Raw genomic sequence first — 27,666 nt, forward strand, 5'->3', positions numbered from 1 at the left:
TTGAGACAGATTCCACTAAATTGCTTAGGGCCTTGCTAAGTTGCTGAGGCTGGCTTTTAACTTGTGATCCTCCTGCTTCAGCCTCCCAATCACTGGGATTACAGGCATATTCCACTGCACCAAGCTAATTCTCTTTTTCTATATCAATCTGTATTGAATTTCTGCTCTGTACAACCAAAAAGTGGATTCCCTGCCTTTGTAGATCACTGAAACCCTCTCCTTTCAAGCTCAGTCTCTTTAACCAGTTGGACAAACCAACAACTCACATCTCTATTCTTGCTCCACTACCCCAAACACATACTTTCCTGATTCCTGTAGCTGACTCTTCTAGGATAGAGGCATTATAACAAGATGGTAGACTACTACAAAAATTGAGAATTCAGAGGGGAATTAATTCTTCTGTCATTTACAATGGATACTAAAATAACATTTAGCAAAAAGAGGAAATCTGATAGGAAAGCAAATAGCTATGTGGTCATCCTTGTGTGGTATCTCAGTCCCCAAACTTTTATTTTTGTTTTTGCTTACATAAGCTTAGTCACCAGATTTGCATATTCTAGGGGCTTCTGGGGTCCATTAGATTATGCCTTTCACTGTTAATTCCTTTCTTACCTAAGTTCAATGCCTTTTTTTTTTAACTCTTTAAAGTGGTGGAGCGCACGCCTAGCATGTGTGAGACCCTGGGTTCAATCCTCAGCACCACATAAAAATAAATAAAAGTTATTGTGTCAGGCTGGGACTTTAGCTCTGTGGTAAAGCACTTGCCTCACATGTATGTGGCACTGGGTTTCATCCTTAGTACCACATAAAAATAAAGAAAGATATTGTGTGTACATCTACAACTAAAAAAAAAATTAAAAAAGAATTGTGTTCATCTACAACTAAAAAATATTTTTAAAATAATTTTTTAAAAAAGGATAAAACTAAAACTTCTTATGTAAGGGTCTATATCATCTCCAAACCTTAATCTCTCTCTTCAATCCATTTTTCCTACCTCTGGCTCTAATCTTTCAAATGAAACCTTTACTTCAGCTGGAAAGGTCCATTTGTTTCAAGTAGTAAGGAAGATCTAACAATAAACAGGTATCGTTTTCCAGATGCTCATAATCTAACAGGCTCTTGAACTAATGTTTACAAAACAGTGTGATAAGTGTCATAATAGAAGGGTGTACACAGTGCTACTGAGAGAACTGATGACAAAGGTATAAAAGAAGGCTTTGGGAAGTAGACAACACTTGAATCAGGCCTGAAAGGCAAATAGATGAGCCAGGCAGAAAAGTGAAAACAGAGTGCGAAAGGAAATTGAAGGCTGGTAATAGTGGCAAACACCTGTAAGTCCCAGCTACTTGAGAAGCTGAGGCAGGAGGAGTGCAAGTTCAAAGCCAGCCTTAGAAACTTAGCAAGGTGCTATGCAACTTATCAAGAACCTGTCTCAAAATAAAAAGAAATAAAAAGGACAGGGATGTGGTTCAGTGATTAAGACCTCTGGGTTCAATCCCTGGCACACACACACACACACACACACACACACACAAAAAAAAAAAAAAAAAAAGCAGTGGAAGGAAGGGTTCAGAAAGGGAAAAGGAATTCTGAGAAGGGGAAAATGAAGAACTATGTAAGAGTAGGATATCTGAACAATGGTAAGAAATTCAGTGAGACTGAAGTGTAGGGAGGACATGAGCTAAAGTTAAAAAGGCAGGTCAAATCAAATTCAAGAGGAGCCTTGTGCTCGGCTGAGGAGTTTGTTGCTTATTCTATACATACTCCAGTGTCTTAGACAGTTTTTAAGTATACTCTTTGGAAATAGTCCTTTAGGAACATTTGAGACTCCAGAAAGAAGTCTACTGTTATGATATGGAGAAGATAAAAGCCTGAACAAATCAGGGTAGGAGGAGAAACAGAAGTAAGGTTGAAGAAAGACAAACCTAAGATAGAATAAACCAGACTTATCTATTAGATAATAATAGTGACTAATTCTTTTACAGTGTTTTATAATTTTCAATATTTTTTCACATCCATTATCTGATTTGATCTTTACATCATTGGAGGGAATATTGTTATCGTAATTTTATAAATGAGTAAAAAGACTAAAGGAAGTTAAGTAATATGACTAAGGCCATCCAGCAAGTAGGTGTTTAACCAGGCATTGGCTCTAGTCTTCGGTTTCAGAATCTCATGTCATTCCAATTCCCTGGTGAAAATTCAGGGATTTATGAAGAGAAGAGTTGAGGACAGCTTAGGGATCCCCCTACCTAGTCTCTAGGGAAGTCCAGAATCTCCCTTAGTCAACTGCTTCCATCTTCTTACTTCAAGCACTTTCACCCCTGCTGCCAAACCTGCCCCCCGCCCCCAATCAATTCATTCTGAGAGCAAAAGTACCCTTCAGGACCTTCCCCTAGGTCCCAACTATTAAAGGCCTCTTAATGTTCCACCTCTTAATATCAGCATACTAGGGACCAAGCTTCTAACCATGGACCCTTGGGGAACACACTCAAATCATATTCAAACCAAGCACAACCTCTTGATGAAATCAATGTCAAACCACTGAAGATCATTTTGTAAAAGACCACTTGAAACAAGGCTTCTAATTCTACTGCTAAAAGAGTAATCAGGCATGCCTGTAATCCCTCTACTCAAGAGGCTGAGGCAGGAGAATCTTGAGCTCAAAGCCAGCCTCAGCGACTTAGTGAGGCCCTGTCTCCAAATAAAAAATAAAGAGGGCTGAGAATATATGTACACACACACACACACACACACACACACACACAAACATAACCAACAACAGTTGAGAAGAAGCATTTTGTATGTGTACTCAAAAAAGATGTTTATTACCTGTAAGACATTGTTTAGAAATTGCTCTATAGTGGCCTATACCTGTGATCCCACCTACAAGGGAGATTGAGGCAAGAGGATGGCAAGTTTAAGACCAGCTTAGTCAACACAGTGAGAACTTTTCTCTTATAAGAAAAATAAATGGGTGGGGGTTGCGTTTCAGTGATAGAGCATATGCTTAAGGGCCTGAGTTTGATTGGAGGTGGGGGTGGGGGTGGGGCTTGGACTTAGAGCCATTGCCTAGCATATGTGAGAATATAAAAAATGTATAAAATAAAAGTCCATTAACAACTAATATATATATAATATATATATATATATATATATATATATATATATATATATATATGAAGAGGGGAAGGGGGAGGAAGAGGAGAAGAAATTGTTACTATTTCATTTGTGATAAATGATTAGTAAAATGTATGAATGTGTGTGTATGTGAGAGAGAGAGAATGGGGATTTAATCCAGGGATGTTCTACCACTGAATTATACCTCCATCCTGCCATTTTTTATTTTATTTTACAATAGGGTCTAATTAAGTTGTTGAGGCTGGCCTTGAACTGTGATCCTCAGCTTCCTGAGCTGCTGAAATTACAGGCATGAAAATGTTTACCAATGTAAATAAAGCCCACAGAATTCCCCTCAAACAAAAACAAACAACGAAACAAAAATCCCTAAAAACCTCTACCTCGGACAGTTTTAACTTCCAGAAATAAGGTTCTCTCCATTTTGGGGGAAGCATTCAGCTCTCCATGTCTTTTATTTTTCCACTTTGATAGAGGCATGGATGTAAGAATAGTTTGTATTCTTTTAATTGTACTGCATTAAAAAAAAAAAAAACCCTCAACATTTTATATTGAGAACTTTCCCTTCCTGATGCTTCACCCATCATCCTTGATGGAAAACACCCTCCCACCCGACTCAGGTGCTCAAGTAGTGGTTGTAAACATGCTCTCAAATTCTTTGATATTGTACCCTGAAAAAGGTGTTGTCTATACTCAGGAGGCTGAGCAGGAGATCACAAGTTCAGAGTCAGCCTGGAAAACTTAGAACCTGTCTCAAAAAAAAAAAAAAAAGTCTAGAAATGTAGTTCAGTGGTAGAGCCCCCCTGGATTCAGTTCCCAGTATACCTTCCCTGAAAATGGTGTAGTCTAATTCCCTGCTCTCTGAAAGTAAATGATACTCAGAAATGGAAACAGTATTTAGAAGCAATTACTTTCTTGTGAGATTCTATTCATATAAACAATTTAATTTAAAATGTATCACATTCTTAGATATGAAACACAAAGCACAGACAACTAAAGGAAAATAAAGAAACTTGATTCACCAAAATTAAAAACTGGGCTTGGGCATAGAGGCATACATCCATAATCCCAATAACTAGGAAGACTGAGGCAAGAGAATCATACGTTAGTTATAGTTCCAGGCCAGCCTCAGCAATTTAGCAAGTACCTGGGGGCTGGGGGTGAGGGGGCGGTGCAGGACCTGGCTGGGTATGTAGCTCAGTGGTAGAATGCTTGCCTAGCATGTTGGAGGTCCCAGTACCTATAAATAAAGAAATACAAACCATCTTACTTCAAAGAACTACCAAGGAGGGTTGGGAATATAGCTCAGTTGGTAGAGGGCTTTCCTGGCAAACACAATGCCCTGGGTTCAATCCCCAACACCACTTAAAAAAAAAAAAAATCAAGGAAGAAGAAAAAATAAAACACCACATAGAATAGTTGAAAGCCATAGCCATATATCTGATAATTTAAATACTTGGAAGCCATATATCTGATAATTTAAATACTTGGAAGCCATATATCTGATAATTTCTAGATTTTATAAAGAATTCCCACAAGTGAATAATAGGACAAATATCTTTAACAATGGGCAAAAATTTTGAATAGACATTTATCCCAAGAAGATGGGATAAATGTCTATTCACAATCTTGTGAATACAGTATACTAAAAGCCACTGAAATGTATACTTTATTTTATTTTTTAGTTTTCAGAGGACACAACATCTTTGTTTGTATGTGGTGCTGAGGCGGGGTGCACGCACGCCAAGAGAGCGCGCTACCTCTTGAGCCACATCCCCACCGTGAAATGTATACTTTAAAAAGGTGAATTTTATGTAAGTGAATTTTAAAAGTTGGCATTGTTGAGCAAGTCTCAAGAGTACCCAGAAAAGATCTTGGAGGAGAAAGATGAGACTACCTGCAAAGGAATGCCTGACGTGTGTAAAATGGGGGCAGGGGTGAGTACTGACTGAAACGTAAACAACTGTAGGGCTCTAAAATTATGTAATAAAGTCAATATTTATGTAGAATGAGAAATTATTACCGATTTTAAAATGCTCACAAAACCACACACCTCACAAAATCAGAATGACATTGTCTAGTAACCAAGACACTTTAAATCCTGCGCTTCCCCCCCCCCTTTTCCTTCTCGGTATTAAGGATTTAACCCAGGGGCGCTTTATCACTGAGCTACATCTCCAACCCTTTTATTTTTCATTTTGAGACAATGGCTCTACAAGTTGCTGAAACCGGTCTCGAACTCGCAATCCTCTTGCCTCAGTCTCTGGAGTAGCTGGGATTTCAGGCATGCCGTCACCTCACCCGCAGGGAGGGAGCTTTTTCGATGTGTTCTCTGAGTCGTTTTTCCTCTTTATCGTTCCATGAGAAGCCTAAAACCAGAATCCCAGGTCTATATAGAGCTATCCCACAACGCATTATGTAGGCTCCAGGAGTCTCCAGCGGAACCTGCACCTCTTTACTTCTCCTCTAGAGACAGCGGTGTATAATCATCCCTCCTTACCATGCGGGAAGAAGGCGTAGGTCTATTGTTACGACGCCTATTGGTGACCATGCGTGATGGACAAGGACTTTGGCTAATGATTCTAAAGTAAGCAAACGTTGTTTATGCACGTACGGCCAATGGAAAGGCAAAAGTGCAGCCAATGGCCAATAAGAACTGCCCTTAAGCGTCGGGCGGGGGGGGGGGGAGGGCGGACGCTGGGTAAAGAGTCTGAAGCCGACCCTGGGAGGGTCAGAGCACATCCGGTGTTAGAAGAGCTGGTAGGCTCCTGAGTGGCGGGTTAAGAAGGTACGTCTGAAGCTAGGAATGGGCAAACCGGGAGTGAGAAATGGAAAGGGAGCCCGTGGTCGTTGTCCGAACAAGAGAGAGACTTGCTTCCGTTTTGGGACAGATTTCACGTTAGGAAACCGGGCCCACTTCGCATCGAGACCCGGAAAACTGGGCGGGGAGGAAGCCGGAGAACTATTGTCGCGCTTGCGCAACTGTACGGGGCGGGGGCAAGTCTGCGTGGTCTTTGGGGGCGCCGCCGCCGGGATTTTGCTCCAGAACGCTTTCGGTGGCGTTTTCAGTAGCTTTTTTCTGTCCCTCTCATCCGCCCTCTGCCTCTGCTTTCTTTCGCCTCTTCCTCAACTAAGTGCAGACGCAGGTTCCAGTCTTGACCTCTTGAATTCAGGGCACATCCCCCTTCCTTCCTTTCGAGGTGAATGAAAGTGAAACCTCAGTGGTTTGTGGTCACCCCCGCCCTATCAGCCGATTGCTACTCTGCTGCAGACTTTCTGGTCTGGTTGTTTCTAAGCGAGCTACTGGGATCCGGGACTGGAGGTAGGGCCTGGTTGGGCAGGCTGCCCAGTCACGGTGGCGTGGGTGATGTCACACTCCTCTATGACACGCAAGATTCCTTAGTTACTTGGGAGCCAACGGCAGAGGCAGTAAGAGAGAAGACACTGGGGCTTGGCTTCCCAGCCCCACGGGGTAACCCTGCTCTGGTCTGATTGGTTACCTTTGGACAGGTGAGGTGGCCTTGATTGCTTGTTCTTGAACTCTGTGGCCGTCCTAAAGTCTGCTCAGGAAGCACGTCGTTGGCCGATTACTTTTTTTCTTAGACTGATTGAAGCTGTGAAGTAGGCGTTGATATTTTTTGTATGTTTACAAAGTGTGGAATTGCTTTAACGTGTCAGCCCATGTTGCATTGCCTACTCCATCAGCCTTCCATTTACCGAATGTAACCGTAGCTCATCTGAAACTGTACCTAGCTCCCCTCACCTTCCTTTTGCCTTTTGCCCATTCCTTATCCTTTCTACTGAAGAGTAGCCCTTTGGGTTTTAGATAACTAACCACAGGAGGTCGAAGTCCATTGCGGTACTACCCCAGAAAAAAAGAAAACTCAGCCCTGTGTGAAAGACCCCGCCCAGCGTGCCCATTGTCTGTCTGTACCCCCTTTTTCTCCTATAAAAGCCCATTCTGCACTGTGCCCTCCGAAGCTGGAGATTTGAGGTCCTGTTGTCTTGAGGACCGGCTTTGAGTAAAACTTGATTCCTTCTATGAACTTCTCTCTCCCGAATTTGGAGAGCTCTCTTAGCATGAACATTTGATTCCATTAACATAGAACAACAAAAATCACTTTGAACTTGAGACTCTATTCTAGCAATAGTTAATTTGTTAATTTGTGAATGTGTAACCAGTAGAAGAGCTGACTGTGCTCACACAGAGGAGTTCAAGGTTAAAAGTTAATGGCAGGGGCTGGGGATGTGGCTCCAGCGGTATCGCGCTCGCCTGGCATGCGTGCGGCCCGGGTTCGATCCTCAGCACCACATACCAACAAAGATGTTGTGTCTGCCGAGAACTAAAATAAGTAAATAAATAAATTCTCTCTCTCTCTCTCTCTCTCTCTCTCTCTCTCTCTCTCTCTCTCTCTCCTCCTTTCCTCTCTCTTTAAAAAAAAAATTTAAAAAAAAAGTTAATGGCAAATGGATTTTTTTTTTTACTTATTGATATTTATTTATAGTTATCTTTTGACTGTATGGGTAGTATAAGAATTTAGTAAAAGATTACTGGAATTGTATAATCACATTTTCACGACTTCTGTATTCATATTTTTATAATTATTAGATTTACTCTGGTGTTTTCTTGTTCCTCTTTTTTTGTCTGATTTTTATAATTTCAATAATATGTCCATGTTTAGATTCACTGCCATGTTCCCTCCAGTATAGGGTTGAATCCTGAGAATTGTAATCTGTAATTTGGAACCAGAGTTTCCTTTTTCCATTATTCATCTTGTGGAAACATGTCTTAGTGCCCTCCTTCTCTCTCCCTTCCCCCACTATTGATCTGAATAAAGTCTTACTTTGCTAAAGAATAGAAAAAGGTAAACTTAATATAAATACTTAGTTAACATTTTCAATTTTTCCCTCACAATATAGAGTTCATGCTCTTTGTAGAAATGTTGAAAAATACAAGAGTGTAATAGGAATCGGCATTTATTTTGGAAGTTTTGTCTGGTTTGGTTTAAAGATTTCTTCTTCTTCTTTTTTTTTTTTTTTTTTTGGTACTAGGGATTGAACCACTGTGCCACATCCCCAGCCTTTTTTTTTTTTTTTTTTTTTTTGTATTTAGAGGCAGGTTCTCAGAGTTGCTTAGGGACTTGCTAAGTTGCTGAGGCTGGTTTTGAATTCAAAATACTCCTGCCTCAGCCTCCCAAGGCGCTAGGATGATAGGTGCCTCTGGTTTAAAGATTTCACTTGAGCTGTGGCTGAAACTGCCTTAACGGAAAGCTTACTTTTTCTATTGTAGGGTGCAATAGTAGAAAGAACACCAGACTATATAGAAGTCAGAAAACCCTGAATCTGATTCTGACTCTATTTATTTTAACTTTCTAATTCTGGCTGTGTTTATTTTGACTTTCTGATGTTGATCAAATCAGTTCTAATGTCTGTTTAGTCCTTTACAATGGAATAATACAGATTTTCCTATTGACATTCAGTAGAACAGGTTTTAATCATCTAGCTGAGGAAGCCAAGATTATGGTCAGTAAAATGATTTTTCTAAGGTTATATGGTAGAAGAAGGCAAGACTTGTAACTCCAGATGCTGTTCTCTTATCACTATTACACTGACAATTAACACCTTTTTTTTTTTTCCTTTTAATCCTTAACATGGGACTAATCATTCTTGCTCTTTCCTCATGGATTCATGTGAAGATCAAAAAAGCTTATGTATATAAAAGCACTTTGAAAGTTGTAGAATTTTCTTGTAAAATATCTTGTCAAATCCCTCGTTTTTGTTTCAGGTATCGTTTGTATCTTTACCCTTGTCCTAAAATGAAAAATAACCATCAAGGGTCAAGCCTTAAATAAAAGAAAAAAAATTTTCTACAATAATATTTTGATATACCTAATAAATACAGTGCAAATGAAACAAATGTCAAAGTCACCAAATCTATGCAAAAGAGAAATCATCATATATTTTGGTAATATTATTATAGAAGGTACTGGTCTAAAGAGTTTCATTTTATTTCATAAACTACCCAAGGGTATTAATCTCCTCTGGGAAAACCACTAAATAGTCTCATGATGTTCTTTCTTCTCAGTTTTCTTTGTCACTTAGACTTGGCTATAGAATCTGGTACAAATGTCTTCCACTTCACCCAGGTTTGTCCCCTAGTTTCTAATGAAATGTTATGGAGCCCTTTGAGTTTTTTATATTGTACACATTTCCCAAAGACAGTGCTTAAGACCAAAGAGAGAAAGGCTATAGTGATAGGATTGGCTTTGGGGAATCAGAGGAAGGACCCCTGAAGGTAGGTTCCCCTCTAAACCAATGAGGAATATTGATTTGAGGTCACAGGACTCTTGATCGGATAACAAGGTCTGGATTTGCCTAGAGACTATATTGTGTTTAAATCTGGGGGATAGTAGGGTTGAATCAGATGCAAACTACCTGTTCTCAAGGTGAGAACTTCCTGCACAATTAACTGGAATAAATTAAAAAAAAAAACTTTAAAAACAGAGCTTCACGGGTGAGGGTGAAGTGGTTGTGCTTTTGTTCTTAATTATACTTGCTCTCATTTGGGCTAAATATGATGATGTTGGGAGAGATTACTGGTTTTTGCCAGAAGAAAATTGTGTGTTTAGGATATTGGGACCTTCTTTAATTCATTTCTGTCAAACAGATGTAGTTAGAGAGAGATTTGGTAGTATCAAAGTTTGGTGCCCTCCAAAAGCACCTAATGTTGGGGTAATTCTATCTTCAATTACTGTTTTGTTATTTCTTGAGGCAGTCTCCTCCAGAGATAAACTCAGTGTTATCCGATCCATGGATTTGGGTCCAAGTTGAAAGGCTCAAGACATTTTAGGGATTTATTTATTAATTTATGCTTGGAAATTTGAACCCAGGGCCTCATGTGTGCCAGGCAAGCACTTTACCACTGAACCACATCCTCAGCCCCATTTTAGGGTCTTGATCCAGAATAATCAAAGCCCAGTCCTACTTGAAAGGGGATTCCTTGGAGTGTCCTAAAATTGATCTGACCTACCCTCAGACTACCTCCTTGGGGTGGCATCTCATTAATGACCATTTACTTTATGAAATTCTCTACCATATCAGATTATCATTTAGTGGTTATTAGGCCGTCTCAAAACACCTTGTGGCCCTGTGGGATAGGAGGTAGAGTATAAATGTGCCAGAGGAGAAGTATATCATTTAAACAAAAGTAATTTTAACCAGTAATAACATTTATCAAGATCCATTAAATTTCAGTTTACATTTTTCTTAGACCCCCCCCCCCCATTTAACTTTACTCTCAGGGATATATTAGGTATTCATGATAGAGTCAACTGTCATGAATAATATATTGAGAATTTTTTTTCCCCAGTGCTGGGAATCAAACTCAGGGTCTCATGCATGCTAGGCAAGTGCTCTACCACTGAGCTGTGTCTTTAGCCCTTGAGTACTGTATTTTAAAAAATTAATTAACATGGCATATGGGAATCAGGCCTAGGATAAATGTCTTCTAAAACTAGGCTTTTTGGGTTAGGAGTGTAGCTCAGAGGGTAGAACACTTGCCTAAAATGTGTAAGGTCCCCACGTTCCATTCCCAGCACTACCAAATAAATAAAACTAGACCTTTTAGTTTACACGTTCTGAGTTGTCCTGTGTACAAAGCACTATTCTAAGCACTTCATTTTTAAGATTTTTTTAAAAAATATTTTTCTTTAGTTGTAGATGAACACAATGACTTTATTTAATTTTATGTGGTGCTGAGGGTTGAATCCAGTGTCTTACACATGCTAGGTGAGCACTCCACCACTGAGCCACAACCCCAGCCCCATTTGTAAGATTTTACTTACTCTTCAACCCTATGAAGTAAAAAATATTTTACAAATGATGAAACTGAAACACAGTGAGATTAGTACCAGAAACTTGCTTTGGGTATAACACAACTAAGAAAATAACAGTTAGGATACAGAAACAGGCAATGCTTTTTTTTTTTTTTTGATGCTGGGAATTTGAACCCAGGGCCTCACACATTCCCTGTACCACTGAGCTACACCCCAGCCTCAGGTGGTGCTCTTAAGCACTATGTTAGGGATATAGTTATATAGTTCCAGGCCAGACTGGGCAATTTAGCAAGACCCTGTTTCAAAATTTAAAAAAAAAATTTTTTTTTTTTTTTTTTTTTAAGAGAGAGAGAGAATTTTTTTTAGTTTTTCGGTGGACACAACATCTTTGTTTGTATGTGGTACTGAGGATCGAACTGGCCCCACGCTCTACTACCGCTTGAGCCACATCCCCAGCCCCAGGTTTTTTTTTTTTTAAGAACCTTGGGGTAGTTCATGGTAGTAGAGCCCCTGAGTTCAATTCCCAGTGCTACCAGGGAATGAACTCAAGGTTGCACAACCACTGAGCTACATTCCCAACACCCTTCCCTGCTTTTTTGTTTTATTCAGGGTCTTGCTAAGTTGCTGAGGCTGGCTTTGTGGTCCTCCTGCCTCAGCCTCCCGAGTTGCTGGGAATACAGGCATGCGTCGCCACACTCAGTGAAAATAAAAATTTTAAAAGGGTTGAGGATGTAGCTCAGAGGTGAGGTGCCCCGGGGTTCAATCCCTAGTAGGTGCAAAAAAAAAAAAAGAAAAAAAGAAAGAAAAATTTCAGGCTTTCCACATGTTTTTTTTTCCCCCTAACCATTGGGATTTTTCTTATAACTCAGTTTGGTACCTTCTGAATATGTGAGGATAGGATTGAATTAATAAACGGGGAGGGAAAATTCTCAACCTAATTAATCTTGTGAACAGTGTTTTTTCTACTAACCAGTTTTTTTTTTTTTTTTTTAAGAGAGAGGAGAGGGGGAGAGAGAAAGAGAGAATTTATTTATTTTTTATTTTAGTTCTCGGCGGACACAACATCTTTGTTTGTATGTGGTGCTGAGGATCGAACCTGGAACGTACGCATGCCAGGCGAGCGCGCTACCGCTTGAGCCACATCCCCAGCCCCTACTAACCAGTTTAATGTTAAATTGTATACACTGAGGCAATTTCTCCTGACTCCAGCATTCAGCAGACTACACACACACACACACACACACCAAAAAAAAAAAAAAAAAAACCCACTAGGGATTGACCTTGAACTCAGGGGCACTTTAACACTGAACCACTTCCCCAGTTGTGTGTCCCCAACCCCCCCCCCCACCTTTTTTTTTTTTTTTTTTGTAGTGCTAGGGCCTTTTTATTTTTTGATACAGAGTCTCACTAAATTACCCAGACTGGCTTCCTGCCTCAGCCTCCCCAGTAGCTGGGATAACAGGTGTGTGCCACTACACCTGGCATTAGCAGTGATACCAAAAAATGAAAATCTTATTTATTATTTCAGATGACAAAATCAAGGAGAAATTATTATTTGATATCTCCCTTCTCACCCTTTGATGGTTTTGGCTTTTCCGTCAACAGTTGTGAGAGAGCCCTTGGGAAATGTCAAGGAACAAACTTGGATAATACTGCCCTTATCCTCTCCCACAGATTCCATTCAGAGGGGTCAGGTTACATGACTATTGCCCCTTTTTAACTAACAATTCCCTGGGTATTTGAGGTCCCCTCCCTTCTTTTGATTCTAGAAATTGGAAGAGGCTGTTGTGAATATTGAGAAACTTGGCTTTGCAGGTTGCTTCAGTATTGTTACAGGTTCTGTCTAGGGATGTCATTAGGGGCGATAATGGAAGCCTTAAGCAAAGACACTTTCCAGGTCCTGAATTCTGCCGTCCTATATGTGTGCTCTCTAGAGGAAGCATTCATCATGGTTATGGAAGGTTGTGCCTCGCCTTGCAACAGCCTGCAATAATTGCACCATCTAGATCAAGAGGGCCCAGAGCCCTGTGACTTAGAAGAGAAAGCAGCTGTTTTAGTTAAGTTCTGCAGCTTTATACTGTATCCATCTTTAAGAACAACTAACAAAAAAAGTGAGGTAAGTAGGGATATTGGTGAAAGAAGAAAGGAAGAAATTAGATAAAGCCAGCCATCTGTTTTGTTTTATTTGAGAGAGGAGGATCCCAGGAAATCAGTGGAAGTGATATTTATGAATTTTCAACAGTGGTATATTTCTACTGACCCGGACTCCTCAGGAAATTGACTTGAGGACTCCCAACTTTCATGGCTTAAATCGTGTTGAGTGTTGGCCTGGGTGTGATTAGATTGGATATAAGTAGTTAGCCCATCTAACAATTAAAGTTTGTGTCTGAATCTGGTCTTCCTTGAAGTACCTTTTGGTAGGTTTTAAGTAAGTGGTAATCATGAGTCTAATAGGAATTGAGAGGATTTTTATTTAGGAAATATGAAAGTTCTTGGTGTCATATCTTTAGTTCTGTAGATTGAATGTGTTTATTTAGGATCGCATGTGAGATAGGGGAGTGAGCAGCACTTAAAAACCTTGAGGTAATCAAGCTAAATAGCAGCTAAGTGTAGAAAAAAATCTTTTTTTTCCTACTTTTTTTTTTTTTAATATTTCCAGAGACATTTGCTTGGTGTATTTAAATTTAAAAAAAAAAAGGAAACTTGAGGTTCTGGGGGTGTGCCCAGTTCTGTGCTTGCCTGAGTATGCGTTAGGCCCTGGATTTCAATCCCTAGAATCTGGGCTGATGGTGGAACCTTGACTTTATGGTGTTCACATAATCTAACCTGGATATGGTTCAGTTTTTGACTTACTAGAATAGTTGAGAAAATCTGAATAAGGTCTGCAGGTGAGATAATAGCATTATATCAGTATTAATATCTTGGTTTTTATCATTGTTTTCAGGGTATACACACTTGACATATTTAGGAGCATTATTATGTCTACATAGTTTTTTTATTTTTTTTAAATAGTACTAGAGGGGCTGGGGATGTGGCTCAAGCGGTAGCGCGCTCACCTGGCATGCGTGCGGCCCCGGTTCGATCCTCAGCACCACATACAAACAAAGATGTTGTGTCCGCCAATAACTAAAAAATAAAATATATATATATTTTTTAAAGAGAGAGTGAGAGAGAATTTTAATATTTATTTTTTAGTTATCGGCGGACACAACATCTTTGGGTTTTTTTTGTATGTGGTGCTGAGGATCGAACCGGGGCCGCACGCATGCCAGGTGAGCGCGCTACCGCTTGAGCCACATCCCCAGCCCTAAAAAATAAAATATTAAAAAAAAAATAGTACTAGAGACTGAATCCAGGAGTGTTCTACTTCTGAGCTACATTCCCTAGTCCACATACATATATATATACATATTATATATATATGTGTGTGTATATATGTATATATATATTTATATATACATATATGTGTATATATGTATATGTGTGTGTGTATATATATGTATATATATGTGTATATATGTATATGTGTGTATATATATGTATATATATATATATATTTTTATGGTGATAGGGTTTCGCTATGTTGTTCTGGCTGGATTTGAATTCAATCTCTCAGGTAACTGAGAGTTCACGTATTTCAGGCATGCACTACCGTGCTTGTAGAAAAGTATTTATTTAAGTCTTTATATATATATGCTATTTTTAGAGAGAGAAAGAAGATAAAACATTTGGTGAAATATTAACAGTTCAAAAATCTGGGTAAAGAATATTAGGAGATCTTGGTACTATGTCAACCATTCCTTGAGAAGGTTCTGTACAAAAAAAAATGTACAGATGATGATCCTTTTTTTTTTTTTTTTTTTGTAATCTTCCTGTATAATTTTCCCTGCAGATGTAGGAACTTTTTTCCTTTTTAAATTGTGAATCCCATTTTAGTTCAATTTTAAAATGTATTATGTGTTAAATATACATGTGTATATTTAAAATTCAAGTCCTACTGCCAGAGGGAGCTTTATTGTGCTGTTTTGTGTATGTGTGTTTGTTTTTAATATCCTTGAAGTGCCCTTACTGAGGGAAATCTCTAGCATCTTATTATATAAAATGGCTTTACATACCAGTGACTGAATCCCTTTATCTATATTGCTGATTGGGAATTTGTCTTATAAACTATCTTTTAAGGGGCTAATGACCTTCTGAAAGAATAGAAATCAAATGATAATAATAAAATAATGTGAGAAAGAAAATAGTTTGGGGGGAGAAAAGGGTGGGTTAATTTCCTTTCCTCCTTAAAATGGTTGCCTGTGATTGCTAGTGTATTCCTAGGCATACATAAAGTGAAAATGGTTGTGTAAGAGCAATGGAATCTTAGAAAATCTTATTTTCTCAAGCTTGTTTCTCTCTGGTTACATCACTCTTTCCTTCTTTCTCTCTTTCTTTTTCTTTCTTTCTTTCATTTTCTTTCTTTCTTAATTTTTTTTTTTTTTTGTAGTTGTAGGTGGACAGAATGCCTTTATTTTGTTTATTTGTATGTGGTGCTAAGGATCGAACCCAGTGCCTCATGCATGCTAGGCAAGTGCTCTGCCACTGAGCCCCAGCCCCAGCCCACATCGTTATTTCTTATAAGAAAATTGTTTGTGCTATTTTATATGTGTTAGGATTTTTACAGTAACTTTTTTTCTTGATTCTACAGAGCGGAGGCTGTGTCACACAGACTCTAGAACCATGAACATATTTGATCGGAAGATCAACTTTGATGCACTTCTAAAATTTTCACATATGTAAGTGTTTTAACCATAACCATGTTTTTTTTTTTCCCCTTTCTACTTTCTTTTTTGGGGGGGTGGGGATGGGGGGGAGAGGCGGGTCCCAGGGGTGCTTTTATCGCTTTCCCAGTCCTAGTTTTTATGTTGAGATAGGGTCTCACTACATTGTTGAGGCTAGCCTTGAACCTGTGATCCTCCTGCCTCAGCCTCCCTAGTCACTGAGATTATAGGCAGGCCACACCTTGCCAGTCTTGACCTATGGTTTATTACTGCATTTCTTGTCATGTGGTTTCTTTTCCTAGTTTAGTCTATATGTATAAATTAGCAAATTAACTTGGCTAGATTTCAGAGGACTTGATAAAAGTACCTAGATTCTAATGGCTGCTATGTGGTCTCTGGAAAGTAATTAATTTTAATTTGGTTACTGATTGTTCATAAATTTGGGCTTTTGGTTCTTCCCTAGTGTTTAAGATTCTGTTAAGAACTCAGAATAGAGCTTAGTGTTAGAGCACTTGCCTAGTATGTGAGAGGCCCTACATTCAAGCCCCATCACCATACAAAAAAATATTGTTGACCTATTTTCAGAATATTCTTTTTTTGTTAAATTTGCTACCTCAAACTCTTTGTATATAACAGAGTGATATAACAAATACAGTGTTTACATTTTTCCCTGGGAAGAGAGGGAGAAATAATTCTTAGCTTGGTGATGAATTTGCTCCAGAACAATGACTGTTGTGAACATTCTTTCCTAGAACCCCCTCGACACAGCAGCACTTGAAGAAGGTCTATGCCAGTTTTGCCCTTTGTATGTTTCTGGCGGCTGTGGGAGCTTATGTCCATGTGGTCACTCATTTCATTCAGGTAAGAATGGGTTTCTCGGTTTCTCATAGGACAGAGTCCTTTAGGAAAAAACCAACTCAGCAGGGTGGTCCATTCCTGTGCCCTTCCTTAATCCTTATCAGTAGTTTGAGGTTTGAGCTCAGCCAGCCATTAAATCAAGATGTGAAAAACCATTTAAATTTCCTGGCAAGTGTGCCCCTCTAGTTACTAAAATTGTGTATCTTAACCTTGGCACTGAATGGTGTGTTGCTGCCATTAAGAGTCATCACTTGCCTGCTGAGGTTCATTTACATGGTAGCCTTTCTGTCTTTCCTCCCTTCTTTATTGCCTCAATGACTGTAGAGTATTTGAATACAGAATACTGCTTGCACCATTAATTATCAGGCAAGGCTAGATTGAGACCATTATGGATTTGACCTATTTTGTTCTCTAATCTACTGTTATCTATTTGGTTGGATGAACCTTCAACTCATTTTCCTGTTTTGAGGGAGAGTTGTGTTTGGCAACAGGAATAGAATAGAAGGCACAGTTCAAAGAATAATCACTGTGGCTCACTTCTATAATCTCATCTGCTCCAGAGGCTGAGATAGGATTGTTAGCTCAAAGCCAGCTTGAGCAATGGGGAGTCGCCAGGCAACTCAGTGAGTCCCTGTTTCTAAATAAAATACAAAACAGTACTGCAGATGTGGCTCAGTGGTTGAGTGCCCCTGAGTTCAATCCCCAGTACCAAAAAAAAAAAAAAGAATAATCAAAAAGTTTGAAGTTTTCACTAACCAAGCCTTATCCTTTTTGAGTGTCTTTTTTAACAAACATAGGAGTGTGCTTGGGTTGGTATTTGCCCACTGCAGGGGAGAACTATCTGTTGCTCAGGAATTTTTTTCTAGCAAGGGTTGTGAAAAATTGCATCAGACAGTACTAGGGGTAGAACCCAGGGCCTTGCACACACTAGGCAAGTTCTCTACCACTGAGCTAAATCTTGAGCCCATTTTATTTTTTATTTTGAGACAAGAGTTTTAAGTTGCCCAGACTATCCTAACTTTGGGATCCTCCTGCCTTGGCCTCTTGAGTTGCTGGGATTACAGGTGTGCACCACTGTGTCCCGCAAGGACTGGGCTTTTGAACCTTGAGTTCTAGATGATGCCCTTTTAGTTCCTTTCTTTCTTTTTTAAGGTAATATAGTAAAATATAGTCAGTCCTCATTATTCACTGATTCTTTATTTGGAGATTCAACTAACTATTACTAAAGTTTGTAACTCCAAAATTAGTACTGGTAGCACTTTTTGCAGAGCCTTGAAAAATTCGATTCTCATGTTGAGTCTTGTTCCCAGTGGAGGTCAGGAAACACAACTTCTGCTTTCTTGTTTCAGTTCTCAATACTGTATCAAGTGACTCTTTCACAGGGTTAATACCATGTGTGCATCTCTGGGGTTTTTTGGTTTTGTTTTGTTGGTTTTTGGTCCTGAGGATAGAAACCCAAGGCCTCACATGTGCTTTCTACCCTTGAGCTACTCCCCCAGCCCATTTTTGTGCTTTCTGTTGGTGATTTTGCTATTTGAAATTCAAACAGGATGGTATTGAGGTGCTATGTAGTATTCCTAAGATTGTGTTATACTTTTTTTTTTTTTTTTTGGTGGTTCTGGGGATTGAACCCAGGGCCCTGTGCATGTGAGGTAAGCACTCTACCAACTGAGCTATATCCCCAGCCTATGTTATACCTTAAAGAGAAAATGCGTATGTTAGATGAGCTCTATTAGACATTAGCTCTAGTGCTGTTGGCTATGAGTTCAGTGTTAATGAATCAACAACATGACAAATATCCTTAAATAGAAACACATAAACAAGGTTATGTGTTAGTTGTTTTGTGAAAATATAACAAGGGGCTTGAAAGAACCTAATCCTATAGTTACTCTGGTAGCAGTTTCTGAGTATTCACCAATTCATTGTCTACTGTGACTTTGTACTTAGTGTGTGTGCCTGGTGCTGTATAGTGCTTACACTATGACTTTGTAACAAAACTACTGTGAATGTTGAGAATGAATAGTACCTTTAAAGAAAGATAGAAACTTCAGTGTCCTTTTTACCAAATACATGTTTTTTGTAGAAAATTCAGAAATAGACTAATGATAAAAAGTCTTTAAGAAAGAAAAGAAACTCCATAAGCTCCAGAAATTATGAAAAAACAATTACTATAAACATTTTGGTACTTATCAGTTGTTTTTTTTTAAATACCAGAGATCCCCAGCCCTTTTTTATATTTTATTAGAGACAGGGTCTTGCTGTGTTGCTTAGGGCATTGCTAAGTTGCTGAGGCTGACTTTGAACTTAAGATTCTGCCTCAGCCTTGCGAGGCGAGTGGTTGGAATTACAGGCATGTGCCACCACGCCCAGTTTTTGTGTGTGTGTGTGTGGGGGGGGGCACATGGGATACCAGGTATAGAACCAGGGCTTCATACTAGGCAAGTGCTCTACCACTGATTTTTTTTTTTTTTTTTTTTTTTAATCTCCAGCCCTTTCTATTTGATTTTGAGACAGGATCTCACTTAAGATGCTCAGCAGGATCTCACTTAAGATGCTCAGCACATCTGCTCAGCACATCCTTGGATTTGATCCTCTTGCCTCTTAGTAGCCAGAATTACATGAATGCACTGTCTTGCCAGGCTACTTTTTTTTTTTCCTTCTTTTTCAAGTGATCAAAAGGGATTATTTTATTCTTCTAGATCAAATGTTCTTCAAGCATTTGTCACATTGGTTCATCTTTTTTGTTTCTGAGGCAGGACTCACTCATAGTTTGATTTGAGTAGTTGTACTACCTACCCAAGCCAGAAAAGCCTTCATTTCAGGAACTTGTGGTTTCTCTCCCCACCCCTGAGAAAATATTACCCTTTCCCTTGCCTCCAGTTTAGAAGCAAATATTAGGAAGTTTAGATTAGTATTTGAACCTAGTAAGATCTGCAAAATAAATTTGAAATTTTCAAATATTTAATTATTGTATGCCTTTGACAGGCTGGCTTACTTTCTGCCTTGGGCTCCCTGGGGTTAATGATTTGGCTGATGGCAACACCTCATAGCCATGAAACTGAGCAGAAAAGACTGGGACTTCTCTCTGGATTTGCTTTCCTTACAGGTATGTTAAAGGATTGGTCTAATTTTGAAGGGCATAGGGGGACTGTATTTTAATTATGTCATTAGACTAAAGCTTGGGATTTGTATTTATTCTGATTTACCCCAACTAGCATGCTTTCCTTCAGAAGATTTCTCTTTGGTAGAGTCATTTATGAAGTATCTCCCTGTGCTGTGATTTCTTCTTTCTCCTTATTGGCCTCTTCTAGCTTTATTTTATCTAGTCATACTTGTATTTGAATATGCTTTGTCTTGTACTACTTTCCTATTTTTTTTTTTGGTTACTACTTTCTTATTTCTTATAGGTTCATGTTGCTTCCCTATTCATAGAATAAGCTGTTTTGTGACTAGTAACTGTGACTTCTATTTTTATATCCAAAAATAGGTATTGTGTGCTGGAATGAACAAGGTTTGTGTAAATGGTACACATGGGACTGAACTAGACCTGATAATCTGGTTTAGTTAGACCCACACAAGTGATTATCACAGGAGCATCTGTTCAAAGCTTTGCCAATCATTAAACCCACACATTGAGGTTATTCATTGTATAGCACAGGTCTCTGGTTCTCAAGGGAAGAATTAAAAGTGCATTATTACGGCTGGAATATAGCTCAGTTGGTAGTGCTTGCCTTGCTTGCACAAGGCCTTGAGTTCAATCCCCAGCACCATACACATACATACACACACACACACACACACACACACACACACACACACAAAAGCATTATTGTAGAGATAGGCATACTGGTGCATGCCTGTAATCCTAGCAACTTGGGAGGCTGGTGCAGGAGGATCACAAGTTTGAGGCCATCCTCAGGAACTTATTGAGACCCTAAGCAACTTAGTGAGACACTGTCTCAAGATAAAAAATAAAAATGGCTGGGGATATGGCTCAGTGGTAAAGCCCCTCTGGGTTCAGTCCTCAGTTCCAAAGGGTCGGGGTGGGATGGGGGAGTGCATTATCATTAAAAGAAATAGGACTTAAGCTGCGGGCTGGGGTTGTAGCTCAGTGGTAGAGCGCTTGTCTTGCATGCGTGAGGCCCTGGGTTCAGTCCCCAGTACCACATAAAAATAAACAAATAAGGGCTGGGGATGTGGCTCAACTGGTAGCGCGCTCGCCTGGAGTGCGTGCGGCCCGGGTTCGATCCTCAGCACCACATACCAACAAAGATGTTGTGTCCGCCGAGAACTAAAAAATAAATATTAAAAATAAAAAATTCTCTTCTCTCTCTCTCTCTCTCTCTCTCTCTCTCTCTCTCTCTCTCTTTCTCTCTCTTTAAAAAAAATAAAAATAAACAAATAAAAATAAAGATATTTTAAAAAAATCTGAATATTCTTAAAAAAAAAGAACGCTTGCAAAACAAACTTGGATTCATACAACTTGTTCTGAGTGACATTCTAATCTATATAGTGTTAAGGAAATTTTAGAAAGGAAAGGATTTAGGGTTTAAGATTTTTGGATTAAGGAAAGCTAGTTTTTGAAGGCATTAAGGGGTAGAATTATCAGGAGAGAAAAGGAGATAGCCAGAGTAGGAGAAATGCTGGGCTGGAACAGATTGCCCTCCTGTTGGCAGACATCTACCTGCAGAACCAGTCTGGCCTTTCTTTGAAATAAAGGGAGTTAGTCCTGCATAACTGCATAGTTTCTGGTTACCTGATCCTGCTTTTATCCTATTACTAATTTAAAAAAAAATTAGTATGCCTTTATTTTGTTTGCTCATTGTTATGCAGTGTTTGGGATCAAACCCAGTGCCTTATACACGCTAGGCAAGCACTCTGCCACTGAGTCACAAACCCAGCCTCTTTCACTAATTCTTGATCAGGTCCACAAGACAGTCACACATCATTCCAACTCAAAAATATTCCATATATCTGCTTCAATTCTTTTCTAATTTCTGTTTCTCCTGGGATCCATCCATGATTTTGCATTAAGAGGACAATTTTGTAGCTGTGTTTATAAATAACTTCTATGTATAGCACTTAAAAATTATTAAGGAAGAGAGATTTAATTACTTTAGTCCACATGTTTGTGTTTTTAGGAGCACAAGTGTGCCTATGCTATTAATGATTAGTTTTTGGACAAGGATTTTCTTCAAGAATTTTTGGTAGTATTGTATTCTGGGGTTTTTTGTTTTCTAGGAGTTGGCCTGGGTCCTGCTCTGGAATTGTGCATTGCTGTCAATCCTAGGTAACTGTTTTAGTAGTAATATTTTGTGTTTTTTTACCTTTGTGAACATACTAAATATAGGCCATATACCTGTGGCCCTCAATCCGTAATGGTCTTTTTCTTTCTTTAATAGCATCCTTCCCACTGCTTTCATGGGCACAGCAATGATCTTTACCTGCTTCACCCTGAGTGCACTCTATGCCAGGCGCCGGAGCTATCTCTTTCTGGGAGGTAGGTGTGGATTGGGAAACGGAGCAGGGCTCTTCTCTAGCCAGAATTCTCACCAGATTCCTTCCCTATCTCAATTCCATGGTGACTGTTGGGTTGCTATTAAAAGCCTTCATTTGGGGCTGGGGATGTGGCTCAAGCGGTAGCGCGCTCGCCTGGCATGCGTACGGCCTGGGTTTGATCCTCAGCACCACATACAAACAAAGATGTTGTGTCCCACAAAAAACTAAAAAAAATAAATATTAAAAAATTCTCTCTCTCTTAAAAAAAAAAAAAAAAAAGCCTTCATTTTGTGGGGGTATATAAGAAATGACCTTAATGAGATTGCTTTATTTGGCTTCTCAAGATGACCTTTTATCATATCTTAATAGGTATCCTGATGTCAGCCATGAGCCTGATGCTCTTGTCTTCCCTGGGGAACCTTTTCTTTGGATCCATTTGGCTTTTCCAGGTGAGATTTTGCATGGACCTTTCCATAGCTATTTGCCTGATACTGCTTTTTTCTCACTTAACCCTAAAGCAAGATAGGCTAGGAATCCTCCAGTGCCCTCCAAGCCTTCCCACCTAACCCTGTAAAATGGAGCTTCTGCTACAGGTGAAAGTATGGGCTGAATGTTGTTGGGCATTCCTGAGGAAAAGGTTGTTTGCTCAGAGATCTTTGACCTTAGGCCAGTCTAGCTATGGCTTATTAAAAATAGTGGAAGCTCTACCAGTGACCTAAAAAAGTGAAAGTAGAATTGTGTCTTGGGAAGTAATGTGTGATCTTCATCATTGTTTACTGGGTTAGCATTTAATATACTTTTAAGTAACTAAGAGCCAGAAAATATAACTCTTTTTTTCTCCACTACTACTACTGTATGCTAACTTCATCTTATTCTTTTTTGGTTAGGCAAACCTGTATGTGGGGCTGGTCATCATGTGTGGCTTTGTCCTTTTTGATACGCAACTCATTATTGAAAAGGCTGAAAATGGCGATAAGGATTATATCTGGTGAGTAGGAGAAGTAGTCTTGTACGACTAAAGGTTGAAGCATACTATTCTGTTCCATGGCTGAACTTAGGTGGCAAAGCTTCAGGAATGTATATGGTAGCATGGTTTTAGAACTAGGTATCGATAGCATAGTATTTGCCAATTCCCTAAAGGTATGGATTTTTTAAAACTGGACTAGTGTATATTTGTTTTTCCATAGTTTCATTGTCCCTCCCACCCTGCCCTTTTTGCAGTGCTGGGAATTAAATCTAGAGCTTCATGCATGCCAGATAAGTATCAACTGAACTACACCTCCAGACCTCCTTAATTTTAATAGTAGTCACTTACAAGCAGGAGAGAAGGAAAGGGCCTTTCTCCTTTTACTCTTTATAGTTTCTGTATTTTTTAAACATTTAATATTGAAACTGGGTGCAGTGGCACATGCTTGCAATTGCGGCTACCTGGGAGGCTGAGTTAGGAGGATTGTAAATTTGAGGCCAGATTGAGCAACGTGGTGAAACCCTGTCTCAGAATACAAAATTAAAAGAACTGGGGATTTACCTTAGTAGTAGAGCACCCTTGGGTTCAATACTGGGTTCCACACTACCACCCTTTTAAAAAGAAAACTTTTTTAACAATAAGAGGTAAGATGTACATAGTTTTCTAAGTGTCATAATCCTTTCAAAGTCTTATACCAGTTGGTATAAAAGTACTTCAGAGTTCAGACTTTGGCCTCTGCATAGTCCAAAGCTCAATCTCTATATGCCACGTGGCTTCATTGAGTTGGAAAGGATTCCTGACAACAGAATTTTGCTTCCTTAGTTGGGGTGGAGTGTTGGAGAGAGCGTGTCATGGGTGGGGTTGGTATTTATTTTCTGGTCTTTGCTGGCTTGTGGATAAAGGAAAAGTGGGAAATATAGTTCATAACTTGGTTCTTCTCTTTCAGGCACTGCATTGATCTCTTCTTAGATTTCGTTACTCTCTTCAGAAAACTCATGATGATCCTGGCTATGAATGAGAAGGTTAGTCAACTACAACCTGCAGATGAGAGAATGGCTCCTTAGCTCAGCATCTGAGGAAACTTCAGATTTGGAAATTTGCCTAACACACTCTATAGGTCCAGGGTAACTGTAAAGCAGGCCCCTGAGCAAAAAAGCAGGCCACTGAGCAAGAGGTAAATGAGAATTCTTCAGCTGAGAAGAAAAAGGAAGAAGTAAAAATAATCTTTTCTTTTTTCCTTAGCTGATCCCTGAGATTAGTATCAAAAGAGAAAAGAGCTTCAGAGGCAGTAAGAAAGAGAACTACTATATAAAGAATTTAAGGGCTGTAAAGATAATTATGATTTAGTAAAAAAGATACTGGAAAGAATGTTAATATAATATCATCAGCCAGCTTTTGTAAGTTACAAAAGTAAACCAGTTTTAACCATTTGTTAGTCTTAACTTTTTTCTCAAGTAGGAATTCTGTATCAGATAATCTAGTTCAGCAGTAGAGGAGAATAAATGAAACTGCAAGGTTTTTCTTTATAGTCCTTATTGGGTAGGGGAGGTAGGTAACTTGAAGGGGTTGGTGGTTCTGTGTGGGCTGTGCTTAATTGGACTGAACATCAAACAGGTATACTAGTTTTCATTAGAGCAGCTCAATTGTTATTCCTTGAATCCATTGGGCTATCATAAGATTGATTGAAGAGTCCTCCAGACTAGATTATCTCTGAAAGTTGGCTTATACAGGAAATTCATGTTCACCTTTGGGGGGGGGGACTCCCGCTTCCCAGTCCTAAAGGAAATTTGATGATCTTGGCCTTAGTTTTGCTCTCTTAGGATAAACTGCCAATGTGTAGCCTTGACTGACTGGGATCTGAACTATGGTGGTTTTGAGTAGTCATGGCATCTACTCACACCAAAGTGAGGCAGCTCACCCAGGTACTCCTAGGTTGGGGTGGGGACAGCTACTTAAGTTTTATTCTCATCAGGTCTGTCAGCAATTTTGGGGGAAGGACCACCAGTGGAAGGTGGTTGAGATTTTAGTTCTTGCTGAGCTGTGGGAACAAGTCCAGATCCATTTCTAGTCCAGTCCCTAACCAAAAAGCTCACTCAAAAGTTTTCTTTTCCCCCATATTGGGGATTGAATCCAGTAATGAGTGCTCAGTGAGTGCTCTACCACTGAGCTATATCCTCAGCCCTTTTTATTTTTTTATTTTGAGACAAGTGTCTCTCTAAGGTGCTGAGGCTCACCTCAAACTTGTGATCTTCCTACCTCAGCATCCTGAATAGCTGGGATTATAGGAAAGCACAACTCCTAGCTTCACTCAAGACTTTGGGCTTGAATGTCAGGTGCCAAAAATTAATTGGGGGTTTTTCTCCATTTACAGGACAAAAAGAAAGAGAAGAAGTGAAATGACCATCCAGCCTTTCCCAGTTTGACTTCCTCTCCCTCCACCCCTCATGTCCTCTTTGCACACATTACAGGTGGCGTGTTCTGTGAAAATGAAAAGCATCAGAAAAGCTTTTGTACTTTGTGGTTTTCTCTATTTTGAATTTTTTGATCAAAAAACTGATTAGCAGATTATAGTTTGGAGTTTGGCTTCATATTCCTGGGGTTCTTCCTTATTTTCTTTTCTGTTACCCCATTCTTAGCCTTTTGTTCTGCTCAGGTAATCAGCCCACCATGATGAGGAGTGGAGTCAACAGAGGGAGCATACTCCAGGAGTCAGCATTCCCACCAAGCCTCACCAAGTGAACCCAAACTGTTTGGTAGAGCCACCTTGGCCCAGTCTTCCTTAGCATTGTTTGATTTGCATGCAGTTTCCATGGGACTGGACAGTGTGTTTTCCATTGGGAAGAAGTTTGACAGTCCTCTGGTTAACTCAGACTCATTGTATCTGAGCTGTCAACCCTACAAAGAATGCAGAGAGCCTGCCCCTTTCTGGGTGCTTTGCTTCCTTTGTGCTGCCCAAGCTGGTCTGGCAAACACCTTTCTGCCTTGCCATCACAAAGGGAATGTAGATTTCTGTCTGTTCCCTTTCCCACCCCTGCCTGACCCTCAGGGAATCTGCCTGCTTTTCCATCATGGGGTGGGAGAAATTTAGCACAAAGGGGAGACTAATTCTTATCAGGCATTTATGAAGAGGCTGACAATGTATGGCAAGGTAGAGGTAACAATTTCCAAATTTCTCTTGGTTTTTGTATTTTTGTCATTGTTAGTTTTTAAAATTGGTTAATATCTTAGTTACTGAGTGGCCTCCACTAGGTGGCTATAAAGGTTTCAAAAGAGGAAGGATAAGGAAGGAGAACAATTGAGCCTCTGGGCCTAATTTGAATGAATTCTGTCAAACAAACTTAGGTGAGGACATGTTTGGTAATAGGGGACAAATCTCTACCAACCCTTAGTGATTCCTTGTTCAGAACAGTGAAACAGAACTGTGGGGTCTTGCCAAGTCAGCATTCATAACAGCTGTTCGGTGTGTTTCTTTTGTCTTACCCCACCTAGACTCTATTGGTGTTTCAGGCCAGAGATTTGAGACAGTAGGTTTGTGTTCATTTTTTAGATGCACTTTAGGTTTTGGTCTTTCACTTGTTTCCAGAAGTCTACAGTCTTTTAAGGAGGAGTCAGGTGACCAGACTTGGCCAGAGCTCCCATTCCCTGCAGCTTTCTGGTTACAAGCATGAGCAGGTAGTCCTAGTGAGGATTGCCAGCTTCTTCCTCTGGACTACCACAGCCAGGTACACAGAAGGGCAGCATCAGGAGTGATTGTGGCTTAGGGTATTCACAGGTTTTAATGTAAAGGGGACAAAGTTATTGAAAGAACATTACTAATAATTCACTATTTTTGGCTCTCCCTGAACAACCAGTAAAGTTTGACACAGTGGCTGGTGGTTTGCAGTGTACGATGTCACTGTGACATTCCATGAAACTGTTCCGGAAGTGGCCTGCCACCTAGAAAATGACTTCCTTCTGTTGAGAATGCTGCCCTCTGGTGTAACTACTGCTGCCTCTAGACTCCCATTTGAGAATTTCCTAAAGGAATTTCCTTCCTGTTAAGCCCTGATTAGCAACTCTCCATAAATTTGGTGTTTCTCTGCCAAGTCTGAGAATCCAAGTTCCACCTTCGAAGCCAGACTCCATCTCTTAACGCTTTTTTGCTTGGGATAAAGGAGTTTTTCTTTAGAAACAGTGCCAAGAATGATAAGAGATAAAGAAACTACTTTTAAAGAAAATGCCTAACAGGTTTTTAATACAGGCATCACTGTAATTTCCACTTTCTTTTCTAGTTCCTTGGTTTTCAGCTCAGGCTGCATTCTCTAACTCATACTGTGAAGACAAAGGTGTTTTTGATTCAAAAATATATATCTACATAGTCTTAATTTGTAAAAAATAAAGAAAATTCCTTAACCTTTCCTGATGTGTATGTGTGTAAAATCAAGGACACAGCTAGATAGGGGGTTGGGGTACTGTCTAACTTGTTGGGAGTGGAGCTAGTTAAAGGCCGCTCTAGATAGAGAGAGGAATGAGGAACTCCCCACAGCTCCCACTTTGGTAGTCATATATGTTGGGATTTTCTCTGTGCAGTACATGACCCAGGTCTTTTTCCAGTCCTCTTCTCTCC

At 39.6% G+C, this 27,666-nt stretch overlaps 1 protein-coding gene across 1 annotated transcript; it reads left to right on the forward strand.

The window, feature by feature from the left end:
* Window positions 1–5,817: 5,817 nt before the first annotated feature.
* Window positions 5,818–27,457, forward strand: TMBIM6 (transmembrane BAX inhibitor motif containing 6). Its single transcript, XM_081312009.1, has 10 exons — window positions 5,818–5,926; window positions 15,664–15,751; window positions 16,489–16,597; window positions 19,580–19,700; window positions 21,836–21,884; window positions 21,997–22,094; window positions 22,463–22,542; window positions 22,981–23,081; window positions 24,007–24,082; window positions 25,432–27,457. The coding sequence occupies exons 2-10, from the start codon at window positions 15,696–15,698 to the stop codon at window positions 25,453–25,455; spliced, it is 714 nt and encodes a 237-aa protein (XP_081168135.1). The 5' UTR covers window positions 5,818–5,926; window positions 15,664–15,695; the 3' UTR covers window positions 25,456–27,457.
* Window positions 27,458–27,666: the final 209 nt, after the last annotated feature.

The sequence above is a fragment of the Spermophilus citellus genome (genome assembly GCF_964194105.1).
Source record: "Spermophilus citellus genome assembly, chromosome: 10".
NCBI lineage: Eukaryota > Metazoa > Chordata > Mammalia > Rodentia > Sciuridae > Spermophilus > Spermophilus citellus.

Excerpts from the sequence above, each read along its gene's own strand:
- TMBIM6 (XM_081312009.1), top strand. The coding sequence starts at position 15,696 with ATGAACATATTTGATCGGAAGATCAACTTTGATGCACTTCTAAAATTT. Across the intron at positions 19,701-21,835 it reads TGGATTTGCTTTCCTTACAG|GAGTTGGCCTGGGTCCTGCT; the intron begins GTATGTTAAAGG and ends TTTGTTTTCTAG. Across the intron at positions 24,083-25,431 it reads TCCTGGCTATGAATGAGAAG|GACAAAAAGAAAGAGAAGAA; the intron begins GTTAGTCAACTA and ends CTCCATTTACAG.